The following is a 21,538-nucleotide window of genomic DNA, read 5'->3' on the forward strand; positions in this document are numbered from 1 at the left end:
TATTGGATGATCCATAGCCTCATGCTATGTGCTGATGATGTGCAGAACAATGGAGAAGGACCCCATTGGCTTGGGTAGAGCCCTCTCAGTGAACTTAGGAAGGATGTGATAAAAAGGGGTCTCAGCATAGGTGTCCATGGCTGAGTGGATTTCTGCACAGCTGGAACGCCCAGACTCCAGTGAGTGTCTGACAGACCAGGATGCTCTCCTGAAGTTCTGCTTCAGTGAAACCACAAATAAACAGAGTCCAACAAACTGAATCTGCAGAGGAGCCGAGCCTCATATGGGGCATGTTGTGACTGCCTTCAAGTATCAAAAGGGCTATGACAAGGAGGAGGGGGTGACTTCTGCCTGATAACAAAGTACAGAAAGGTGATGAAAGCAGGGAAGGTGCAGAGAAGCTGAGTTTAGACTTAAGCTAAGAACAGCCTCCCTGGCAGTGAGAACTATGTAGAAGTACAATTGATGAGCCAGTCCTGGAGGCAGTCGTCATAAGAATAATAGCTCACATCCCTACAGTGCTTACTAAGTGTCAGGCACAGAGCTGGGCACTTTACAATCATGATTGCTCCTGATTCTCTCAACAACCCTAGAAGACTGAGACAAAGGTTAAGTGACTTGTCCAGAATCACACAACTGAAAAGGATCTCAGACTGCAATGGAATTCAGGTCTTCCTGACAATGAGGCTCTATCCACTGCATCAATGAGCTCCCTTGGGAGTTAGGCCTCCCATACTAGGCATCTTCCAGAAAAGGCTACAAGGACTCTGTTTGAAGATCTGGAAAGAGGACAGACGATCACATATGGGTTAGACAAGCCCTTCTTTGGGGTGGGAATTATTTGATTGTGTCACCTCATGATTCTTGGCTGGGAAAGGAATCAAGGTCAGAACTCATCACAGCCATGGCATCTTCCTCTGAGACCTGGAAACTCCCCCTGGAGGCAGCCCAGAGAAGCTGCCCAGTCCCAGCTGAGGGGAAGGTGAAGCCCCTGGGGCCCTGATGCCTCCTTGAGCAGCAGCTGGGCAGGTTTTTGTTCAGGGCTGTATCACTGTGGGAGGCCAGCTATACTCCTGCTGACAGTAATAGACTGCAGCATCCTCAGCCTCCACGTTACTGATTGTGAAGGAGTAATCTGTCCCAGAGCCACTGCCACTGAACCGGGCAGGGACCCCGGAGTGCAGCTTGTTTGTATAATAAATTAGGAGCTTGGGAGCCTCCCCTGGCTTCTGTTGGTACCAACTTAAGTAATTACTAACACCCGAGCTGGTCTTGCAGCTAATGGTGACCCTCTCTCCTGGAGACACTGACAAAAATTCTGGAGACTGAGTCACCACAATGGCCCCCCTGGAACCTGGAATGAAAAAAAAACATGATCCATATGATTTCATTGTCCTGGACTTTCAATTCAGAATGATGAAGCAAAGGGGAATAGACCAAACCTTTCTTTCTCCCAACCTCCCCTAAGCACATCCCAGAGATGGCCAGAAAGCAATGGAGCATGTGCAGGATCCCTCACCTGAGATCCAGAGCAACAGAGAGCAGAGGAGCTGAGCCTGGGACCCCATCTCCTCCCCTGGCCTTGGATGTTGCTGAACAGTAATCCCACCCATGATCTGGCATTTATGAGTCTAAGCACCTGGGGCGGTCTCTGGGGAAACATGCAAATCAACAGATGGGGGCAGGAGGAAGTAGAAAGGCTGAATGATCTTAAGAACTTTTCTTTCAAGTACCTGAATTATTGACAATTTCATTTTATAAAAGGCATGATAATCCTTTCTTTTCCCCAAAACAGCGGTGTCAGGCTAATGTCCCCCATCGGTTATAGAGTGACTTAGTTCATTATCAATATTTTATTGTAATTTTTGTTAATTATGTTAAATTTTTAAGCTTTTATTCATTTTAAACTTTAATACATTCAAAAACAAAAAAGAATTTTTTATTTATGGGGCACACTATGAAAACAAGATTCAATACAACATGAATTTCCCTTTAACGGTTTCCTTTTTTTTTTTTTTGAAACTATAATTAGCATGATTGTTTTCAAAGTTACCTGGTTTTTCTGCATTTTTTTCTGAGTTTTCTTTTGTTCTCTGCTTTGCACTCACTTTGCATTCTTTTCTCCTTCCCTCCCCAACTCATCCTACAGAAAGCTTCCATTAAACTTAACTATATGTATGTAAGTATATATTTGTGTCAAACCACAAAATATGTATTTCTGTTTATCAGTTCTTTTTCAGTATATGGATAACATTTTCCTTCATAGATTCTTTGTTATTGATATGAGTATTCATAATACTTAAAATGTCTTAGTTCAAAGTTTTCCCTAGAACACTATTGCTCTTCCAGTGGACAAGAACCTCTTGCTTCTGGTCATTTCACTCCATCGTTTCAAACAAGTCTTTCAATATTTTTCTAGAAACAACATGATTCTAGAAAAATATAGACTCATTTCTTATATCACAATAACTTTTCATCAAAATCTCTATCACAACTCACTGAACCATGACCCAATTTTTGGGCATCTCAACCTCCAGTTCTTTGCCACCACAAAGACAGCGGCTACTATATCTAGGGGCTAAATCAGATTGTGCTGATATATCAAGTACATATCCAGATTTCCCTTCCTACTTCATAGTATCAAAAAGAAATAATCCCATTCCCTACTGATCTCCCATCATTTTTACATCTCTCTTTGAGGGAGAATTTAATCTAGAATAGAATTTCTCCCCGCTGACTCTCCTACCTTTTAGAGAAAGAAAATTCATTAAAGCAAGTCAACAAATAAACAAAAAGGGCTCAGTTTTTCTTATATGCAGAGATTTCAAGCAGATACCTAGATATCAGATGATCTCCCATCCATCTCCCTTATATCATGTCTCTGAGTAAGTAATGTGGTCTGTTTCATCACCAGATCTACTGCTTCTTGCTGTGCAGGTGGTTTATTTTAATGTCAAGAACACTTGAGTTTCTCCCTCTATCGAACTTCACTTAAATACACTCTGGATGTTTCCCACTCAGTTTCCTATATACCCTGAGATGAGTATAACTTGTTCATATGAAATCCTATTCTATGTGTGACCCTTCCCCAACAGCCCTGTTACATTTGAGTAATATATAATATAGCTGTGAGTTGTTTCCCACTGTCTTAATGATGGCTGAGGTATAAATTGCTTCCTTGTGTTGTTGTGAAACTTTAGTTATCATGGTGGCTTTTTCTTATCTCAACTTAAGTCATTTGTATGTAGCATCTGAAGCCATGCAGTTTAGTCTTTGCTACTTTGTAAATTTTTACCTTTTATTTACTATTCATTCATGTATCCTCTTGTAATCTTTATTTTAGCTACTCTTTAGGATATCTAGCTGAAAGAGAATTAAAGATAGGTTTTCCCTTCTGTTGTTTTGTATACTTTAAATCCCTTCTGACACTCATCAAATATATTCTTATATCTCTTGTTTAAGTATTCAGACAGCATCTCTTTCCAAGAAACTCTCTTCTTCTCCCTCACTCTCACTTCTTTCTCCCTCATTACGCCCTCCATCTCTCTCTCTATGTCTCTCTGTCTCTCTCTCTTTCTCTCTCTGTCTCTCTCTCTCTCTCTCTCTCTCTCTCTCTCTCTCTCTCTCTCTCTCTCTCTCTCTGTCATTTTGATCCTAATCTATATAAGGAAGATATTGTGAATGCATTATTAAAGGCTGACACTCAGGCAAGCATGTAACCTCTCAATGTTGGTTCTTTCTTCACTTCTTTCTCTATATCTCTCTTTTCATTTTTCCTCTGCTTTCTGTTTCTAACATTCTAACAAAGGTAAATGTATCCATTTTCTATCGAGATTACACACACACACACACACACACACACACACACACACACAACTACACACTTGGGGAGTCATATAGCATTCTTAAAATCCCTCCCCCTTCTTCCCTAAGGAGAGAAATCAGCCTGTAACTTGAAGAGAAAAAACAGTCACTAAGCTGTGGTGGAAACACAAATTATATTCATTCCATACAAATAACTACACAATTTTCCTTATTTACCTATATGGAGCATAGATACCTCAATCCAAACTTAAAAACATTTATTTAAAAATGTGTCTTCTTTATAACTTGACAACTTAACTCACAATATTTGTTCTCAGCAAATGCATATTTAGATACTATCTTCCCTGTTTCTTTTTTGTAGACACTCCCACTAATATTAACAAAGCCCAATCTTGTTTGTTTCTTTCCCTTTCAGACCAGTGGGAGAAGGGCTGAATGGCAGTGAATGAGAAAGATGAATCAATCAAACCTGTAACATTATTTTTTTTACTTTCTAGGATTTTCTGTGCTCTTTAACTCGATTAATCAGCCATGTGGACTTTAATAATAAAAAATTTCAATTCTCTGATCTTGAAGGATTATTTACTAATGGAATGAAATGACTTTGTCAAATAGGGGCTTGAGAAATTGAAGAAAGATTTTATATTCTTCTAACTTGGGGGTATTTTCATGTCATACTGGTAGACTTAAGTTGAATCTGAAGTGACCTGAATTACTGGTTCAGAGGAAGTACTTGTGTTGTGAAATGAATGGAGTAGGCTTTTAGTATGTAAACTGGACCACCATCTCATAGCCAAGTCATATACTATCCCACCTCAGCTGGTTAACTGTTGCTAGAACAATGATGGCGTAGTATTTTCCAGATGGAAACAGGGGAATGAGACAGGAATGGCTATGTTTATTATCAGGCGCACCTTTTACTACTAAGACTTACCAATAATACCTTCCTTACATAAATTAGCATCATAACTCTACATCAGGAAAGGACCTCAGGGGCCATTTTGAGCCAAACTTTCACACTGCTCCTCCTTCCTTCCTCCTGTTGAATTATTTCTGCTTGAATATTCATTATTCTACTCATTTCTTTTGTTTTTAGTTTCCCCAGATCAAGCTGGGTCATTCCAGGGATGAAATATTCAGTTTTCTTTTTCTTTTATTTTTTCCATTTATATCATAGCTGTTCTTCTATGTCAAACTTTCCTAGTGGTGCTTAGAGAAGTCAGTGGAGAGGTATATATTAGCAAAGGGCAAATGGAACGAAAGAATTCATAAGAAGGGAGAGAATAAAGCACATCATCCAAAATGGAGGCTCACAAATATGGGATGTGGCAAGAGAATGGGACAACTGTTGGATGATCCATATGATCCATTGTGTCCTGATGATGTCCAGAAACATGGAGAAGAGCACCATTGATTTGACTGGTGTCTTCCCAGAGAACTTAGGAATGACAAAAGGGGCCTCATAGCATGAGCATACATGACAAAGTTCTCATCTGCAGAGCTGGAAGCCCCAGACGCCAGTGAGTGACTGACAGTCTGTGATGATTTACTGGTGTTCTGTCTTAATAAAATCCCAGATAACAGAATCCAATAAACTAAAGCCACAGAATAGCCATGCCTGACATGTTTGTGTCTGTCCTCTGTGTCCATCTCTTCTCTATTAGTAGCTGGGGTAACTCCCTCCTAGATCCCAAGCTGTTCGAGGATTGCCCTGGTTAGAGAACCCTTGCAATCCTGTTTTCCCTCCTGGGTATCCCATAGGAGAATGGCCTGAGGCAGGATGGTGTCCAGACAGAGGGAAGCAGCCAGGATGGGAAAAGGGCCAGAGGCCCAGAGATAGGATAGTTGTCTGAAGAAAAAGATACAGAGGGTGAGTATGGGAGAGGACCAACATGGGGCATGTTACAAGCAAGTATCCAAAGGGATGTTACAAGGATGGGGGTGAGACTTGTTCTGTTCCAAAGCTCAGAAAGATGGACAGAGAGTGAAGTGCAGAGAGACTGAGTTTAGACTGAACCTAAGAATAGACTCCCCGGCACTGAGAATTATTTAGAAAGATAATTGATGATATGGTGCTGGAGGGAGTAATAACTGCATTTGAACCCAGGTCTTCCTGACAACATGACTATTCCCCAGAGCTTTGAACTCCCTCCAGGGGAACAGCCCTCCCCCTGCACTGGAGGTCTCCAAATAAAGGCAATAAGAACACTTGGTGAGGATTTGGGAAAGGAAATCTCACGTTTGGGTTAGAGAAACCCACCTTTGGGGCATCATCTAATTATTTGTATTGTGTCACTCCATGGTCCTTGACTGGAAAAAAATGAAGGTCAGAGATCATCACAGCCCCAGCATCTTCCTCTGAGAACTAGAAATTTCCCCCTGAGGCAGCCCAGAGAAGCTGCCCCATCCCAGCTGAGGGGAGGGAGAGGCCCCTGGGACCCTGATGTCTCCCTCAGCAGCTGCTGGGCAAGTTTTTGTTCCAGGATGTATCACTGTGGGAGGATTGCTATAACTCTGAAAACAGTAATAGACTGCAGCGAATTATATAATCTTGCTATTGCCATATATAATGATCTCCTGATTCTTCTCATTTCACTTAGCATTAGTTCATGTAAGTCTCTCCAAGCCTCTATGAAACCATCCTACTGGAAACTAGGTTTATTTACTTTCAGGTGGATGACCAACTTTCAGGTGAAGAATTAACCTATTAAGGAAGACTCTGGTGGGAATCTTGTTGGCAGTGATTAAGAGGGAGGACCCTACACCCTTTTACCTCATGAATGTCACAGGATAACCTATTTATTTTTTCTTTAAAAATAGACAATCAAGGCATATTTGAATTTCTGTTAGGTGCTCTTTTCTTGTCATATGTAACCTAGTACATTGTAGTTAGCTTTTGTAATTGCTCGACTGGAACAAAATCAGCACAGGAGAGGACCCTAATGAGGTCCTTGTCTTCAATTGGAAGTTCAATTGGAAAAGGGATTGACTTCAACCTAAGGTCACCCGTCGATGGCTTCCACATTATTTGAAAAGAGTTTGTTGAGAACACTGTGGAAGCATTCTGTTCTTCAAATCCCTTCACCTCCTCTAAGGAAAGACATCAGTCAATATCTGAAAGAGAGAAAACAGTTACTAAACTGTGTTAGAAACAGAAATTCCACCTGTTCCTTCCATTTCACTGCACAACTGTCCCTTCTTTCCTAATATGGAGTATTGGTAGCTCAACTCTAACTTATAAGATTTAGAACCAATTAATTCTTCTTTATAACTTGACAACCAACTCACCCTTTTTGTTCTCAGCAATTGGATGTCCACACACCTTTTCCTCTTTCTTTTTTTGCAAGTTCCCATTAATTTTAAAATTACTCAATCCCATTTTCTTCTATTCCCCTCAGATCAGTGGGAGAATGGCTGAAGGCCAAGAAGTGAAAAAGGTAAATCAACCAAACCTGTAACAATAATAATTTTTATGATCTGCTTGTACATCCTGTGCTCTCTAATTCCCATAAATCACATGGCCTTTAACAATGAATTTTTCAATATTTTTATATGGGATGGAATGATAATTGAAAATGCTGCCTTTATTCTATGGGTAGTTCAAAAGACAGTGCCAGAATTCAAAGAACTTAAAATCAAATGGGAGAACAGTAGAGCCAAACTATCTATGTACACAGACACATGACCCTTGGGTGTCATCCAATTATTTAGATTGTATCACTCCATGATTCTTGGCTGAACTTGTCATAGTCTCAGCATCTTCCTCTGAAACCAAGAAACTTCCCCCACCCCAAGGCAGCCCAGACAAGCTGCCCCTGACCCATCTGAGGGAAAGGAGATGTTCCTGGGACACTGATACCACTTCAGTAGCTGCTGGGCAGGTTTATGTTCAGAGCTGTAGCACTGTGAGAGGAAAGCTATTACTTTGCTGACAATAGTAAGCTGCATCATCTTCAGCCTCCATGTTGCTGATTGTGAGGGAGAAATCTGTCCCAGAACCACTGCCATGAACCAGGCAGGGACCCTAGATGCAGGGTGGATGCATGTTAAATTATGAGCCAAGGGGCCTGGCCTGTGTTCTGTGGGTACCAGTGTAGGATGGTACTAATGTTCTGACTGGTTCTGCAGGACATGGTGACTCTCTCTGCTGGAGACGCAGTCAGGAAGGCTGGAGACTGGGTCAGCACAATGGCCCCTCGGGCATCTGGAATCACAAACACAAGAGAAATAATGAGAACAATGCCGGGCCATATTCCCAGCAGGAAGATCTCTCTGACTGTGGTGAATTAAACCTTCAGGGGCTGGTTCCTGCCCTCATGATAACCAGTGCAGAGCCACATTTTTTCCCTGACCCTCAGAATCTTACCCCTTCCCAGTTCTGCCCAGAGGGACAAAAGACAGGCTTCTCTCTGCTCTTCCTCACTCACCTGGGATCCAGAACAACAGGAGAAAGAGCATCTGAGCCTGGGCCCCCATCTCCATGTGCCTGAGCTCTGAGCTGCCCAGCACCTTCTTCCTCAGCTGCCTTTAAATAGCTGCTCTCATCAGGGAGCTTCCTGTGCTGGGAGTGAGCCAGGCAAAACAGCCCAGAGAGGGAGGCTTCTGCTCAGAGGCAGACCCAATGATCTCCCCTCTTGGCTAACCCAGAACCCTGAGCTATATCACTGCAGCAGTCCCCTTCTGGAACCTTGGGATGGGTTTAGCCCAGTGGGATTAGATCTTACCCTGTCTTTATGAGTCCTGAAAACCTCAGAGATGCCGATAAAGCTCAGGACCAGAACTGTCCAGGCCAGAAGAGATTCACATATGTGGTTAGTGGCTTCAACAGGATTCCCCTCCATTCTAGCCTGAAGCACCTGCCCATCACTCATGATTTTTAATACACTCCCCACCAGTTCACAGAGATTGCTTTGAGTATATGATCATTAGGGAGAGCTTTGTAGGCATTTGAGTCAGTACAACAGAAGGGAGTCATTCCTAGTCTTGATATCAATACTGCTGGATTGCTTTCCCATCTAGATAATTAAAAGGGCTACTGAAGAATATTCCTGCTATCAAAGTCTTTGGAAATTGCAAATGGTTCAGCATCAGAAAGTGATCTGGTTTAAGGAGAAGAAATGACATCAATGAAGAGGAATTACAATCACTTCGCTTGTATACTCATATAACAAGAAGACGTTGCCCTTCAATCTGCAGCTGAAATCTCCAATATGTGAAATCTTCCCCACTGCTCTATGAGTTCCTGGGGACCTGGGAGCACCTTACTGTTCCCCTAGCATCTCCAGCTTTTAGCAGAGAGATGGCTGATGATAAATACCTAATGGGTATCAAATTCATTAATTTATTCATTCATTTGGCACAATAAGAAAAGCTTTGGATGGGCCCCTGCTATTTTTTGTCCTTTGTTCTCGAAGAGGACCATGACATCAGGGAGATGATGCCATGACATACAATTGAAGTGGATTTGAGTGAGGAAGGTCTGTGCAAGGTCACCTATCTCATTTTTCTCTCTAGACCCATTTGGGTCAAGAGGCAAGATATAGCGCAAGATGATAAGAGATGAGCTTATGTACTAAAGGAAACTCATTTTCCTTCTTGTTGTCTCTACACAGATGATGTAGAAACTTAGGGACATGAACACCCATGCAAACAGAAAAGTCATAGAATCATTCTAAAGGAATGCACCTGGTTGAGGGCGAGGGATGCAGGGTGGTATGTGATACTGTGTATGGATCACCCACCCTGGAGTCAAGACCTAAATTCCAATAAAATGTCAATAATTTTTTAGATATAGGATTCTGGGCAAATCACTTTACCCCAACTGATTCCAAAAAATTTGGGGAAGAGGGGAACCCCCTAAGATTACATGAATCATAACCTAGAATTTGTTGTAGAAGTGAAAGGAAGCTTCTCTCCCCTAGACCATGACTTTCCAAGTTCCCAGAGAAACCTACTCGCCTGGCTCCCCAGGGCCAGTCCAGCTTCTTTCCATCCCTGCTCCTTTTCCAGCCCCATCAGGGATCAATGGGGCAGGGTCATGACTGTGCTCAGCAGCTGTCCCCTATTGCTCCTCCCCATCACTGTGTCCTGTCCCTGTACCCACCCAACCTTGTACACAGTCCTTCTCGATCCTCAGCTCACAGGCAATCCACAGACAGACCCTGGCCCCTGGCTCCAGGCCTTCTGCCCTCAGAAGCCTTCTGGTGGTATTTTCTCTCCTGCTCCATAATCGGATCCTTTGCACTTCTGGATATTGGAAATAATAGGGGGCTGCATTAACAGGTGAAACATGTGGCCCAGACAGGAGTTTTTCCATTGTTTGAACCTTCCCTTGTCAACCAAAGGATGGTCAGGCAGTACAGAGGATAGTGTACTGACCCTGAATTAAGAAGGTTTGAATTCAAATCCAGCTTCTAACAGTTACTACTTGTGAAACCCTGGAAGAGTCTACATCAGCTTCCTCATCTCTAAATTCAGTATAAAAACATTCCCCACCACCTAGTATAGTCGTGTATCTGGAAAGGACTGATACTTTTAAAACATTTTCCAAAGTTTAAAAGCACTTCATTTAGATCATTAATTTTGTCATTTACTAAGAAGTGCACATAAAAGAACAAACTTCCTATCATTAACATTTTATTTAGACTTTTTGATAATTTTATTATTTTCTTTGGTTTTTATATTTACTTACAACTATATCCCGTTCACCTCTACAAGTCAGCAACACCTCCTTTGCCACAAAGATTTATAAAAAAAAGGAGAAAAAAACAGTTCAACAAAACCAAACAGTGTACATTTCTCGCATCATACATAATACATTGTAAGACACTAAAGAAACATCATTTCCTAAGACAAGAGAAATTGAAGGTTGATGAAAAATATAATCAGTCTTATGATGAAAAATATTCACTAACTAGCTTTAAGAAAAAGTAGTAGGAAACACTTTCACATTTAATCATCAGTATTAGTTTTTTCATCACTTTCTCAAGTCTAGTCAAATCAACAAAACATTAAATCAAGCACTGATTTTGAATATTTGATGATATCTGAGTTTTAAATGTTCACAAGGAAAATTTAGCAACCAATTTATCAATTAATGGGAATCCACTCAATTTCCAGTTCCTTAGCACTATAAAAAGGTCTGCCACAAATATTTTTGTGCATGTGGGTCCTCTTCTCTTTTTTATTATCTCTTTGGGATATTGACCTAGTAGTGAGACTGCTACATCAAATGGTATACATAGTTTTATAGCTCTTTGGATATAGTTTTCAACTCCACCAACTATGTATTAATGTTCCAATTTTCCCACCTCCAACATTCATCATTATTTTTTTCCTATCATCTTAACCAATCTGAGAGTTGTGAGGTAATACCTCAAAATTATCTTACTTTGTATTTCTCTAATCAATAGTGATTTAGAGAATTTTTTTTCTATGACTAGAAATGGCTCTAATTTCTTCATCTGAAAATTGTTTCTATCCTCTGACTATTGATCAATGAATTGTATTGTTATAAATTTGAGTTAGTTCTCTACACTTTTAGACATGAGGCCTTTTTCAGAAACACTGGACATAAAAATAAATTTCCCAGATTTTGCCCAATCTTGATTGTACTGGTCTTGTTTGTGCAAAAATCTTTCAATTCAATGTAATTGAAATTATGCATTTTGAATTTCACAATGTTCTCTAGGGTTTTTTTTTTTTTTGGCCATAAATTCCTCCCTTTCCACAGAGCTGACAAGTAGACTATCCCTTGCTCTACTAATTAGCTTCTGATATCAGCCTGTATCTAAATCATTAATCTATTTTAACCTTATTTTGGTATAGAGTGTTAGATGTTGGCAATTTACTAGTTTCTGCCTTACTATTTTCCAATTTTCCCAGTAAGTTTGTCAAATAGTGAGTTCTTATCCCAGAAGCTGGTGTCTTTGGATTTGTCAAACACTAAGTTACTATAGTCATTGACTGTTTGTGTGTTGTATTTTTAATCTATTGCTCTATTTCTTAGCCAGTATCAAATGGTTTTGATGATTGCCTCTTTATATTACAGTTTTAAGTTTGGTATGACTAGGCTACCTTCTTTTGCATTTGTTTACATTAATTCCCTTGATATTCTTGACCATTTATTCTTCCAGATGAACTTTATTATTTTATCTAACTTTATAAAGTAACTCTTTTGACAGTTTGATTAGTATCATAATGAATAGGTAGATTAATTCAAGTGGAGTCGTCATTTTTATTATATTAGCTTGGTCTATGAGCGAGCAATTGGTATTTTTCCAATTGTTTAAAGCTAATTTTGTTTAAAATGTGATTTTATGATTGTATTCAGTATAATTCCTGGCTATGTTTTGGCAGGTAGACTCTCAAATATTTTATATTGTCTACAATTATTTTAAATGGGATTTCTCTTTCTATTTCTTGCAGCTTGGCTTTGTTGGTAACATATAGAAATGTCACTGATTTATATGAGTTTACTTTATATCCTGCAATTTTGCTACAGTTGTAAATTTTTTCTAGTAGATTTTTAGTTGATTCTCTAGGATTCTCTAAGTATACCATCATCTCATCTGTAGAGTCATAAATTTATTTCCTTATTACCTATTCTAATTCCTTCAATTCCTTTTTCTTCTTTTATTTCTAAAGCTAATATTTCTAGTACCATATCGAATAGTAGTAGTGATAATGGGCATCCTTGTTTAACCCCTGATTTTGTTTATTTCCATTACATATATTGATTGTTGGTGGTTTTTTATATATGTCACTTATTGTTTTATATTTATATTTACATATATTTAAGGAAAATTCCATTTATTCCTATGTTCTCTTATTATTTATTGTTATTTTTACTAGAAATGAGTGCTGAATTTTGTCAAATGCTTTTTCTGCATTTATTGAGATTATCATAGAATTTCTCTTGCTTTTGTTATTGATATAATCGATTATGGCAATAGTTCTCCTGATATTGAACCAGCCCTGCATTCTTAGTATAAATCCTACTTAGTCATAGTGTATTATCATGCTAATAAGTTGCTGTAATCTCTTTGCTGATATTTTATTTTAAAATTTTGCACCAATATTCATTAGGGAGATTGATCTGTAATTTTTTTCTATTGGTTTAGATATCAATACCATATTTATGTCATAGAAGGAATTTGGCAGGACTCCTTACTTACCTATTTTTCCAAATAGTTTGCATAATATTGGAATTGTTATTTAAATGTTTAGTATTATTTATTAGCTCAATAGTTTTCTTATTTTCAGCTTTATTAATCTTGTCTTTTATTTTTATAATTTCTAATTTGATATTTAATTGGGGGCTTATAATTTGTCTTTTTTTTTTTTTACCATTTTTACTTTCATGCTCAATTCATTGATCTTGTCATTCTCTATTTTATTCATGTAAACATCTAAGAGATAGAAAATTTCCTCTAAGAACTCCTTTGGCTGGGAGAAGATTTTTTTTTCGAAAAAAAAAAGGCATACAAGTATTTATAAACTGTATATGACTAGTTTTTTTTTTGATTTTTAAAAATTTTTTACTTTCAGGTTAATTTTCCTAATTAATTTTATTTTATTCACAAGCAAATATCACCCCATTCTTGTACTCAGTAATACCACTCTTAAAACAAAACCAAAGGAAGATAAGAGGAGGCATTATGCTTAGTCCTTTTTTCCTCTCAAAAACAGGTAGATTCGTCCATAAATTCCATCCAAAAATTTATTTTGACTTAAAATTTATTTATATCTTTTTACCTTAATTTATGGAATTATCTATGCATGTATCTATAATCAAAGGTGTTTAATAAATATTACAAAATAAAAAGTAGGATGGAAGAGTTCAGTGAAAATAACAAGTAAATCAACAATAACATAAAGTAGGAAAGGTCCAATGTGCCATCTCTTCTCACAGATCAACCTTGGCCATTTCAAGGATAAAGCCTTTCAATTTGTTCTGATGCTTCTATTTTCATTTATATCTTTCAGAGTCCTTTTATTTATTGTTTTCCTGATGGTGCTCACAGAAGTCAATGGAAAGGCATGTCATTATCATTCTATATAGTTCTCATTGCCAGGGAGTCTGTCCTAAATTCGACCTCTCTGCTCACATTTCTGTGCTTTGTTACTGGCAGAACAAGTCGCACCCTTACCCTTGTAACAGCCCTTTTGAGGCTTGCATGTAGTTACCACATACCCCATGTTGGTCCTTCCCCAAGCTAAACATGTCTCTTTTCTCCAGTCCCTTCCTGTCTCTGGGTCTCTGGTCCTTCTCCTCCCCACCCAGATGCCTTTGCTTTCTGGACACCAGCCTGTTTGAAACCATTCTCCAAAAGGACACTGAGGAGGAAATAATAAATGGCAGGGAAGAATAAATGGAAACAAAGAATTCTTAGCAAGGGGTAGAATAAGTTATATCATCAAAAATGTAAGCTCAGAAATATGGCAGATGGCAAGAGAATAGGACAACCATTGGATGATCCCGAGTTTCTCGCTGTTATGATGATGTCCAACTGAGAAGGGCCCCTTTGGTTTGGGTGGAGCCCTCCTAGAGAACTTAGCAAGGAGATGACAAAAGGGGTCTCAAGGTGGTGTCCATGGCATTTGCAGAGCTGGAAGGCCCAGACTCCAGTGAGTGTGACAGACCATGATGCTCTCCTGGTGTTCTGTCTCAGGGATACCCTAGAACGGTTGTGAGGATCAAGTGAGAAAGCACAACCGTCCTAGGAGGCAGCTTCTGTAGTGATCTCCATTTCTTGCCTTTAAGAAAATTGAAACAAAGGTTAAGTGACTTGTCCAACATCATACAGCTACAGTTAAGAAGTGGCTGATTTCAACTCAAGCCTTCCTGACCACGTGCCTTGCTCTGTCCCTTGCTGCCAGGGTAGTTGGTCCCCCTGCACCGAAGGTCTCCCAGCAAAGAGCATTTCTAAGCATTTGGAAAGGGGATGTTTTGTCAGGGATGGGATAGAAAAACCCACTTTTGGGGTGTGACCCAATTATTTAATCCACAACACTTTTTTAATCAAGGTCAGAACTCCTCACAGCCACAGCTTCTTCCTCTGAGACCTAGAAACCTCCTCTCCCCCCCCCCCAGGCAGCGCAGACATGCTGCCCAGTCCAACTGACAGGAAAGAGACACCCCCCTGGGGCACTGATGCCCCTTCAGCAGCTGCTGGGCAGGTTTTTGTTCAGTGCTGTATCACTGTGGGAGGATAGCTGTAGTCCTGATGACAGTAATAGACTGCAGCGTCCTCAGCCTCCAGATTGTTGATTGTGAGGGAGAAATCTGTCCCATACCCACTGCCACTGAACCTGGCAGGGACCCCAGTATGCAGGGTGGTTGCATCGTAAATTAGGAGCTTGGGAGCCTCCGCCGGCTTCTGTTGGTACCAATTTAGATCATTACTAACACCAGAGCTGGTCTTGCAGTTAATGGTGACCGTCTCTCCTGGAGACACTGACAAAAATTCTGGAGACTGAGTCACCACAATGGCCCCCCTGGAACCTGGAATCAAAAAGAAAAGACAGAACATGACCCATATGATTTCATTGTCTTGGATGTTCAATTCAGAAAGATCAAGCATGGGGGAATAGACCACGTTTTGGTCCTCTCTTCTAATCTCCCCTAGACACACCCCAGAGATGGCCAAATAGCCATGTAGCATGTGCAGGATTCCTCACCTGAAATCCAGAGCAACAGAGAGCAGAGGAGCTGAGCCTGGGCCCCCATCTCCTCCCCTGGCCTTGGATGCTGCTGAGCAGAGACCTCACCCATGAGCTGTCATTTATCTAGGTCTAAGCAGCTACAGCTAGCTGTCCCTGGGGAAACATGCAAATCACTAGTTAGGGTATTAAGGAAAGCATAGAAAGACAAAATGATTTTAAGAGCTTTCCTTCCAAGCCTCAGGAATATCAATAAGTTTAACTCAAAAAGAAATTTTATTTCTGTCCATTTCTCAAAAGAGTGATGTTAGGCCAAAGTTCCTGTGGGATGTGTATTGACTTAGATAGCTTTTATTCATTTTGAACTTTAATACATAGAGAAACAAAAAAGGACATTTCCATGTACAAAGCACAGCATAAAAAGAAGATTCAATTTAAAAACCATGAATTTTTATTTTACTGTTTCCTTGTTTTGGACTATGTAATAAGTATTACACCTTGTCTTCAAAGCTACCTTGTTTTTTTCTGCATTTTTTCTAAGTTTTTTTTCTACTTTTGCACCTTTTTTTATCATTCTTTCCCTGTCCTGACTAAATAACATTATTATTAAACATAATTATGTGTATGTAAGAGTATATTTAAATTTGTCAAACCACACTATATATATATTTCTGTTTATCAGTTCTTTATTTGGATGTGGATAACATCTTCCTTTAAAGGTCTTTTGTAGAGATACAAGGAGAAATTCCATTCAAAATAACTGTCGACAGCATAAAATATTTGGGAATCTATCTACCAAAGGAAAGTCAGGAATTATATGAGCTAAATTACAAAAAAACTTTCTACATAAATAAAGTCAGACTTAAATAATTGGAAAAATATTAAATGCTCTTGGATAGGCCCAGAGAATATAATAAAGATGAAAATACTCCCTAAACTAATCTATTTATTTAGTGCTATACCAATCAGACTTCCAAGAAAATATTTTAATGATCTAGAAAAAATAACAACAAAATTCATATGAATAATAAAAGATCGAGAATCTCAAGGGAATTAACGAAAAAAAATCAAATGAAGGTGGCCTAGCTGTACCTGATCTAAAACTATATTATGAAGCAGCAGTCACCAAAACCATTTGGTATTGGCTAAGAAATAGATTAGTTGATCAGTTGAACATGTTAGGTTCACAAAACAGAATAATTAACTATAGCAATCTAGTGTTTGACAAACCCAAAGATCCTAACTTTTGGGATAAGAATTCATTATTTGACAAAAACTGCTGGGATAACTGGAAACTAGTATGGCAGAAATTGGGCATGGACCCACACTTAACACCGTATATCAAGATAAGATCAAAATGGGTCCATGATTTAGGCATAAAGAACGAGATTATAAATAAATTAGAGGAATATAGAATAGTTTATCTCTCAGACCTGTGGAGGAGGAAGAAATTTGTGACCAAAGATGAACTAGAGACCATTATTGATCACAAAATAGAAAATTTTGATTACATCAAATTTAAAAAGCTTTTGTACAAACAAAACTAATGCAAATAAGATTAGAAGGGAAGCAACAAACTGGGAAAACATCTTCACAGTTAAAGGTTCTGATAAAGGCCTCATTTCCAAAATATATAGAGAATTGACTCTAATTTATAAGAAACCAAGCCATTTTCCAATTGACAAATGGTCAAAGGATATGAACAGACAATTTTCAGATGATGAAATTGAAACTATTTCTACTCATATGAAAGAGTGTTCCAAATCACTATTAATCAGAGAAATGAAAATTAAGATAACTCTGAGATACCACTACACACCTGTCAGATTGGCTAAGATGACAGGAAAAAATAATGATGAATATTGGAGGGGATGCGGGAAAACTGGGACACTGATACATTGTTGGTGGAGTTGTGAACGAATCCAACCATTCTGGAGAGCAATCTGGAATTATGCCCAAAAAGTTATCAAACTGTGCATACCCTTTGATCCAGCAGTGCTACTACTGGGCTTATACCCCAAGGAGATACTAAAGAAGGGAAAGGGACCTGTATGTGCCAAAATGTTTGTGGCAGCCCTGTTTGTAATGGCTAGAAACTGGAAAATGAATGGATGCCCATCAATTGGAGAATGGTTGGGTAAATTGTGGTATATGAATGTTATGAAATATTATTGTTCTGTAAGAAATGACCAGCAAGATGAATACAGAGAGGCCTGGAGAACTTACGTGAACTGATGTTAAGTGAAATGAGCAAAACCAAGAGATCATTATATACTTCAACAACGATACTGTATGAGATGTATTCTGATGGAAGTGGATTTCTTTGACAAAGAGATCTAATTCAGTTTCATTTGATCAATGATGGACAGAAGCAGTTACACCCAAAGAAAAAACACTGGGAAATGAATGTAAACTGTTTGCATCTTTTGCTTTTCTTCCCAGGTTATTTTTACCTTCTGAATCCAATTCTCCCTATGCAACAAGAGAACTGTTTGGTTCTGCACACATACATTGTATCTAGGATATACTGCGACATATTCAACATATATAGGACTGCTTGCCATCTAGGGGAGGGGGTGGAGGGTGAGAGGGGAAAAATCGGAACAGAAGTGAGTGCAAGGGATAATGTTGTAAAAAATTATCCTGGCTCCTGGCATGGGTTCTGTCAATAAAAAATTATTATTAAAAAAAAAAGAACATAAATCAAAGCAAAGTAGAGGAAAGGAAATAAACATCAAAGTGGGATAAAATGGAAATTGGATGGAAAGCAATGAAATTTAAAAAAGAGAATAAACTAAAAGTGTTTTGAAAAAAAATAAAGGTCTTTTGTAGTTGGCATGAGTATAATACTCAAACTGTCTTAGTTGTTCAAAGATGTTCTTAGAGCACTATTGCTTTTACAATGGACCATATTCTCTTACTTCTGGTCATTTCACTCTTCATAATTTAAGACAGAACCCTGTGGGGCATCTGGGTAAGGATCCATAAAAATGATAAAGACAATCAAGTCTCCAGAAAATCTATGAGGAAGTGTTCCTGGCTGAAAAGTGATGGATACAAGGTACCCAGATGTAAATTTCAGGGCACAGCTATTTTGTGCATTAATTCTGTTTATTTCTTACAAGGTTGTTTTTTTTTTCTCTTTCATTCCATCAGTTTTAATGGGTGGGAAATGGGGAGAGAGGTCATTGATAAGCAAAGTTAGCAATAGGGATAAAAAAGGGGGAAATAACATTTTTAAATGCCCTAAAGAGATCCGAAGGCAATTTAGAAAAAAGTACATAAAAACAGGCCATATAGAAAGTTGTGTATGATTTATCATATACTTTTTTCAATTCAAAGAGTATGAAAGAAAGATTCAGAGTTTCACGTAGATTATATTACTGTGTGTTCTGTTGGGGTGGATAAAAATCATTTTTCTTATATTCAAGTTTATATTTCTTTTTTTAAAGCACAACCTCCTAATAAGATGGAAAAGGACAGTGACATATATTGGAGAGAATATGGGGAAATGATACATTAATGTATTGTTGGTGGAATTGTGGTGATTCAAGCGCTCTAGAGAGCGATTTGGAACTATGTCCAAAGGACTATAAAACCATGCACACCCTTTGAACTAACATAACACTACTAGGCATGTACCCCAAAAGAGAAAATAAAAAAGTAGGAAAAGAAAAAGACCTATATGAATAAGAATATTTAGAATAGCTCTTTTTCCAAGGCAAAAAGTTAGAAATTGAGAAAATGCCCATCAGCTGGAGAATGGATGAATAAATGGTGGTAAGTGATTAAGATGGAATACTATTGTACTATGTGAAATGATAAGCAGGATATTTACAGAAAAACCTGGAAAACGGTCTATGAGCTCATGCAAAGTGAAATGTACTATGTACAAAGTAACAGCAATAATATAAGATTATCAGTTGTGAATGACTTTGTTCTCAACAATACAAAGATCTAAGACAACTCTACAGGATTTATAATGAAAAATGATATCCATATTTAGAGAAAGAACTTATTGTGTCTGAATACAGATAGAAACAAACTTATTAAATTTTATTCTTCACTTCTTTTGGGGGATGAGGATTATATGTTTTCCTTCACAACATGACTTTTATGGAAATGTTTTACATTAACTTCATATGTGCCTTCTCAATAAGAGGGGTGGGGATGAGGAGGGAGGATGGGAGAGAATTTGGAACTCAAAGTTTTAAAAACAAGTATAAAAAAATTGTTTTACACGTAACTGGGGGGGAGAATGAAATATTAAATTATTAAATTGACACACACACAATAAGTGTATACACAATCTGTGTATATGCGGAGAGCTTCCCTTACTTTGAACCAGGCCTCACGTTACATGTATAATATGTATGATATATATAAATCACTCAAATACTCTTGGAATCATGAATACTTGCATCTTTAAATCACATTTCTCTTTCAAACACTCTATAAACTTATCCTGACATTCTCATTTGTTTCTTTCTCCCATAGCATTTAGGCAATGTCTATGTGTGGGAGCAGGGAATATACAGGATTTTTTTCCAAAGATGGTATTAGAATTACTTATAAATTTTACTATATGGTAATTTTGCTTATTTTGAGTTTTAAAATTATTTTTACATTAATTTTTATACTAAACTTTTTAATATTAATTCAATAGCAATTCCCATCTAGTTCTTCTAAGACTCCTATGAAAATAAAAACTAAAGAAATTGTGGTCAGATTTTCATTTTTTTCAATGAGAACATAGTTATATCCATAAATTCCCCATTATAAGTACTTTATTTTGACTTATATATATTTATATCTTTTCTTTCTACATTGTGCTTAATGAGTTCCAGGTGCAATATTCAGTACTTTTCCATTATTACATCACTTGATTCCGATAATAACCCTAGGAGTTGGGGCAATTATGATCCCCATTTTAGAAATGAGAAAAGCAAAGCAAACGAATTAAGTTGCCCAGCATCACCCAGCAAGGAAGTGTCTGGAGCTGGATTTGAACTCAGCCTTCTTCCCAATATGCCTGGCTCCACCCACTGCCTCCTGGGTCACTAGTCTTCCTGCATTGGAGGTCTTAAAGCAAAGGGTATAGAAGCCCTTCTTAGAGATTTGGAAAGGGGACTCAGTCAAGTATGGAATGGAAAAGCCCACCCTTGGGTGTCATCCAATTATTTAGTTTGTGTCTCTTCACGATTCTTGGCTGAACTCTCACAGCTCCAGCACCTTCCTCTGAGACCTAGAAACCTCCTCCCCAGGAGCCCAGACAAGCTGCCCCCATCCCAGCTGAGGAGAAGGAGAAGCCCTTGGGGCAGTGATACCTCACTGAACAGCTGCAGGTTTTTGTTCGGGACTGTATCACTGTGGGAGGATAGTTATTACTCTGCTGACAGTAATAGACTGCAGCGTCCTCAGCCTCCATGTTGCTGATTGTGAGGGAGAAATCTGTCCCAGAGCCACTGCCACTGAACCGGGCAGGGACCCCAGGCAGGAGGGTGGAAGCATATTTGATCATGTATTTGGGAGCCTGGCCTGGTTTCTGTTGGTACCAGTGTATGCTGTTACTAATACCCTAATTGGCCTTGCAGGACATGGTGACTCTCTCTCCTGGAGATGCAGCCAGGGAGGCTGGAGACTGGGTCAGCACAATGGCCCCTCGGGCATCTGGAATCACAAACACAAAAGAAATAGTGAGAACAACACCAGGTCATATTCCCAGCAGGAGAATCTCTCTGACTGTAGTGAATTAAACTTCAGGGGCTGGGATCAACTTCCATAATTACCAGCACAAAGCTACATTTTCTCTCTTGAGAGAATCCCACCCCTTCCCAGTTCTGCCCAGAGGGATAAAAACAGCCTTTCTGCTCTTCCTCACTCACCTGGGATCCAGAACAACAGGAGAAAGAGCATCTGAGCCTGGGACCCCATCTCCATGTGCCTGAGCGCTGAGCTGCCCAGCACCCTCCTCCCCAGCTGCCTTTTTATAGCTGCTCTCAACAGGGAGCTTCCTGGGCTAGGAGTGAGCCATGCAAAACAGCCCAGG

The 21,538-nt window shown here is 38.9% G+C and overlaps 1 pseudogene and 2 gene segments (V, D, J or C); all 3 read right to left on the bottom strand.

Moving 5' to 3' along the window:
* Positions 1 to 1,071: 1,071 nt before the first annotated feature.
* Positions 1,072 to 1,630, bottom strand: LOC111718921 (the record flags this gene model as incomplete). The annotated part of the segment is given in 2 exon segments: positions 1,072 to 1,354; positions 1,520 to 1,630. Coding segments are annotated over 2 exon segments (377 nt in total), but the record flags the coding sequence as incomplete, so codon positions are not given.
* A 5,954-nt stretch (positions 1,631 to 7,584) lies between these two features.
* Positions 7,585 to 8,323, bottom strand: LOC116422042 (annotated as a pseudogene).
* Positions 8,324 to 15,014: 6,691 nt separating this feature from the next.
* On the bottom strand, positions 15,015 to 21,010 carry LOC100935648. The segment is given in 2 exon segments: positions 15,015 to 15,331; positions 20,878 to 21,010. Coding segments are annotated over 2 exon segments (450 nt in total).
* Between the last annotated feature and the right edge of the window lie 528 nt (positions 21,011 to 21,538).

This window comes from Sarcophilus harrisii, chromosome 2 (assembly GCF_902635505.1).
Source record: "Sarcophilus harrisii chromosome 2, mSarHar1.11, whole genome shotgun sequence".
Lineage (NCBI taxonomy): Eukaryota > Metazoa > Chordata > Mammalia > Dasyuromorphia > Dasyuridae > Sarcophilus > Sarcophilus harrisii.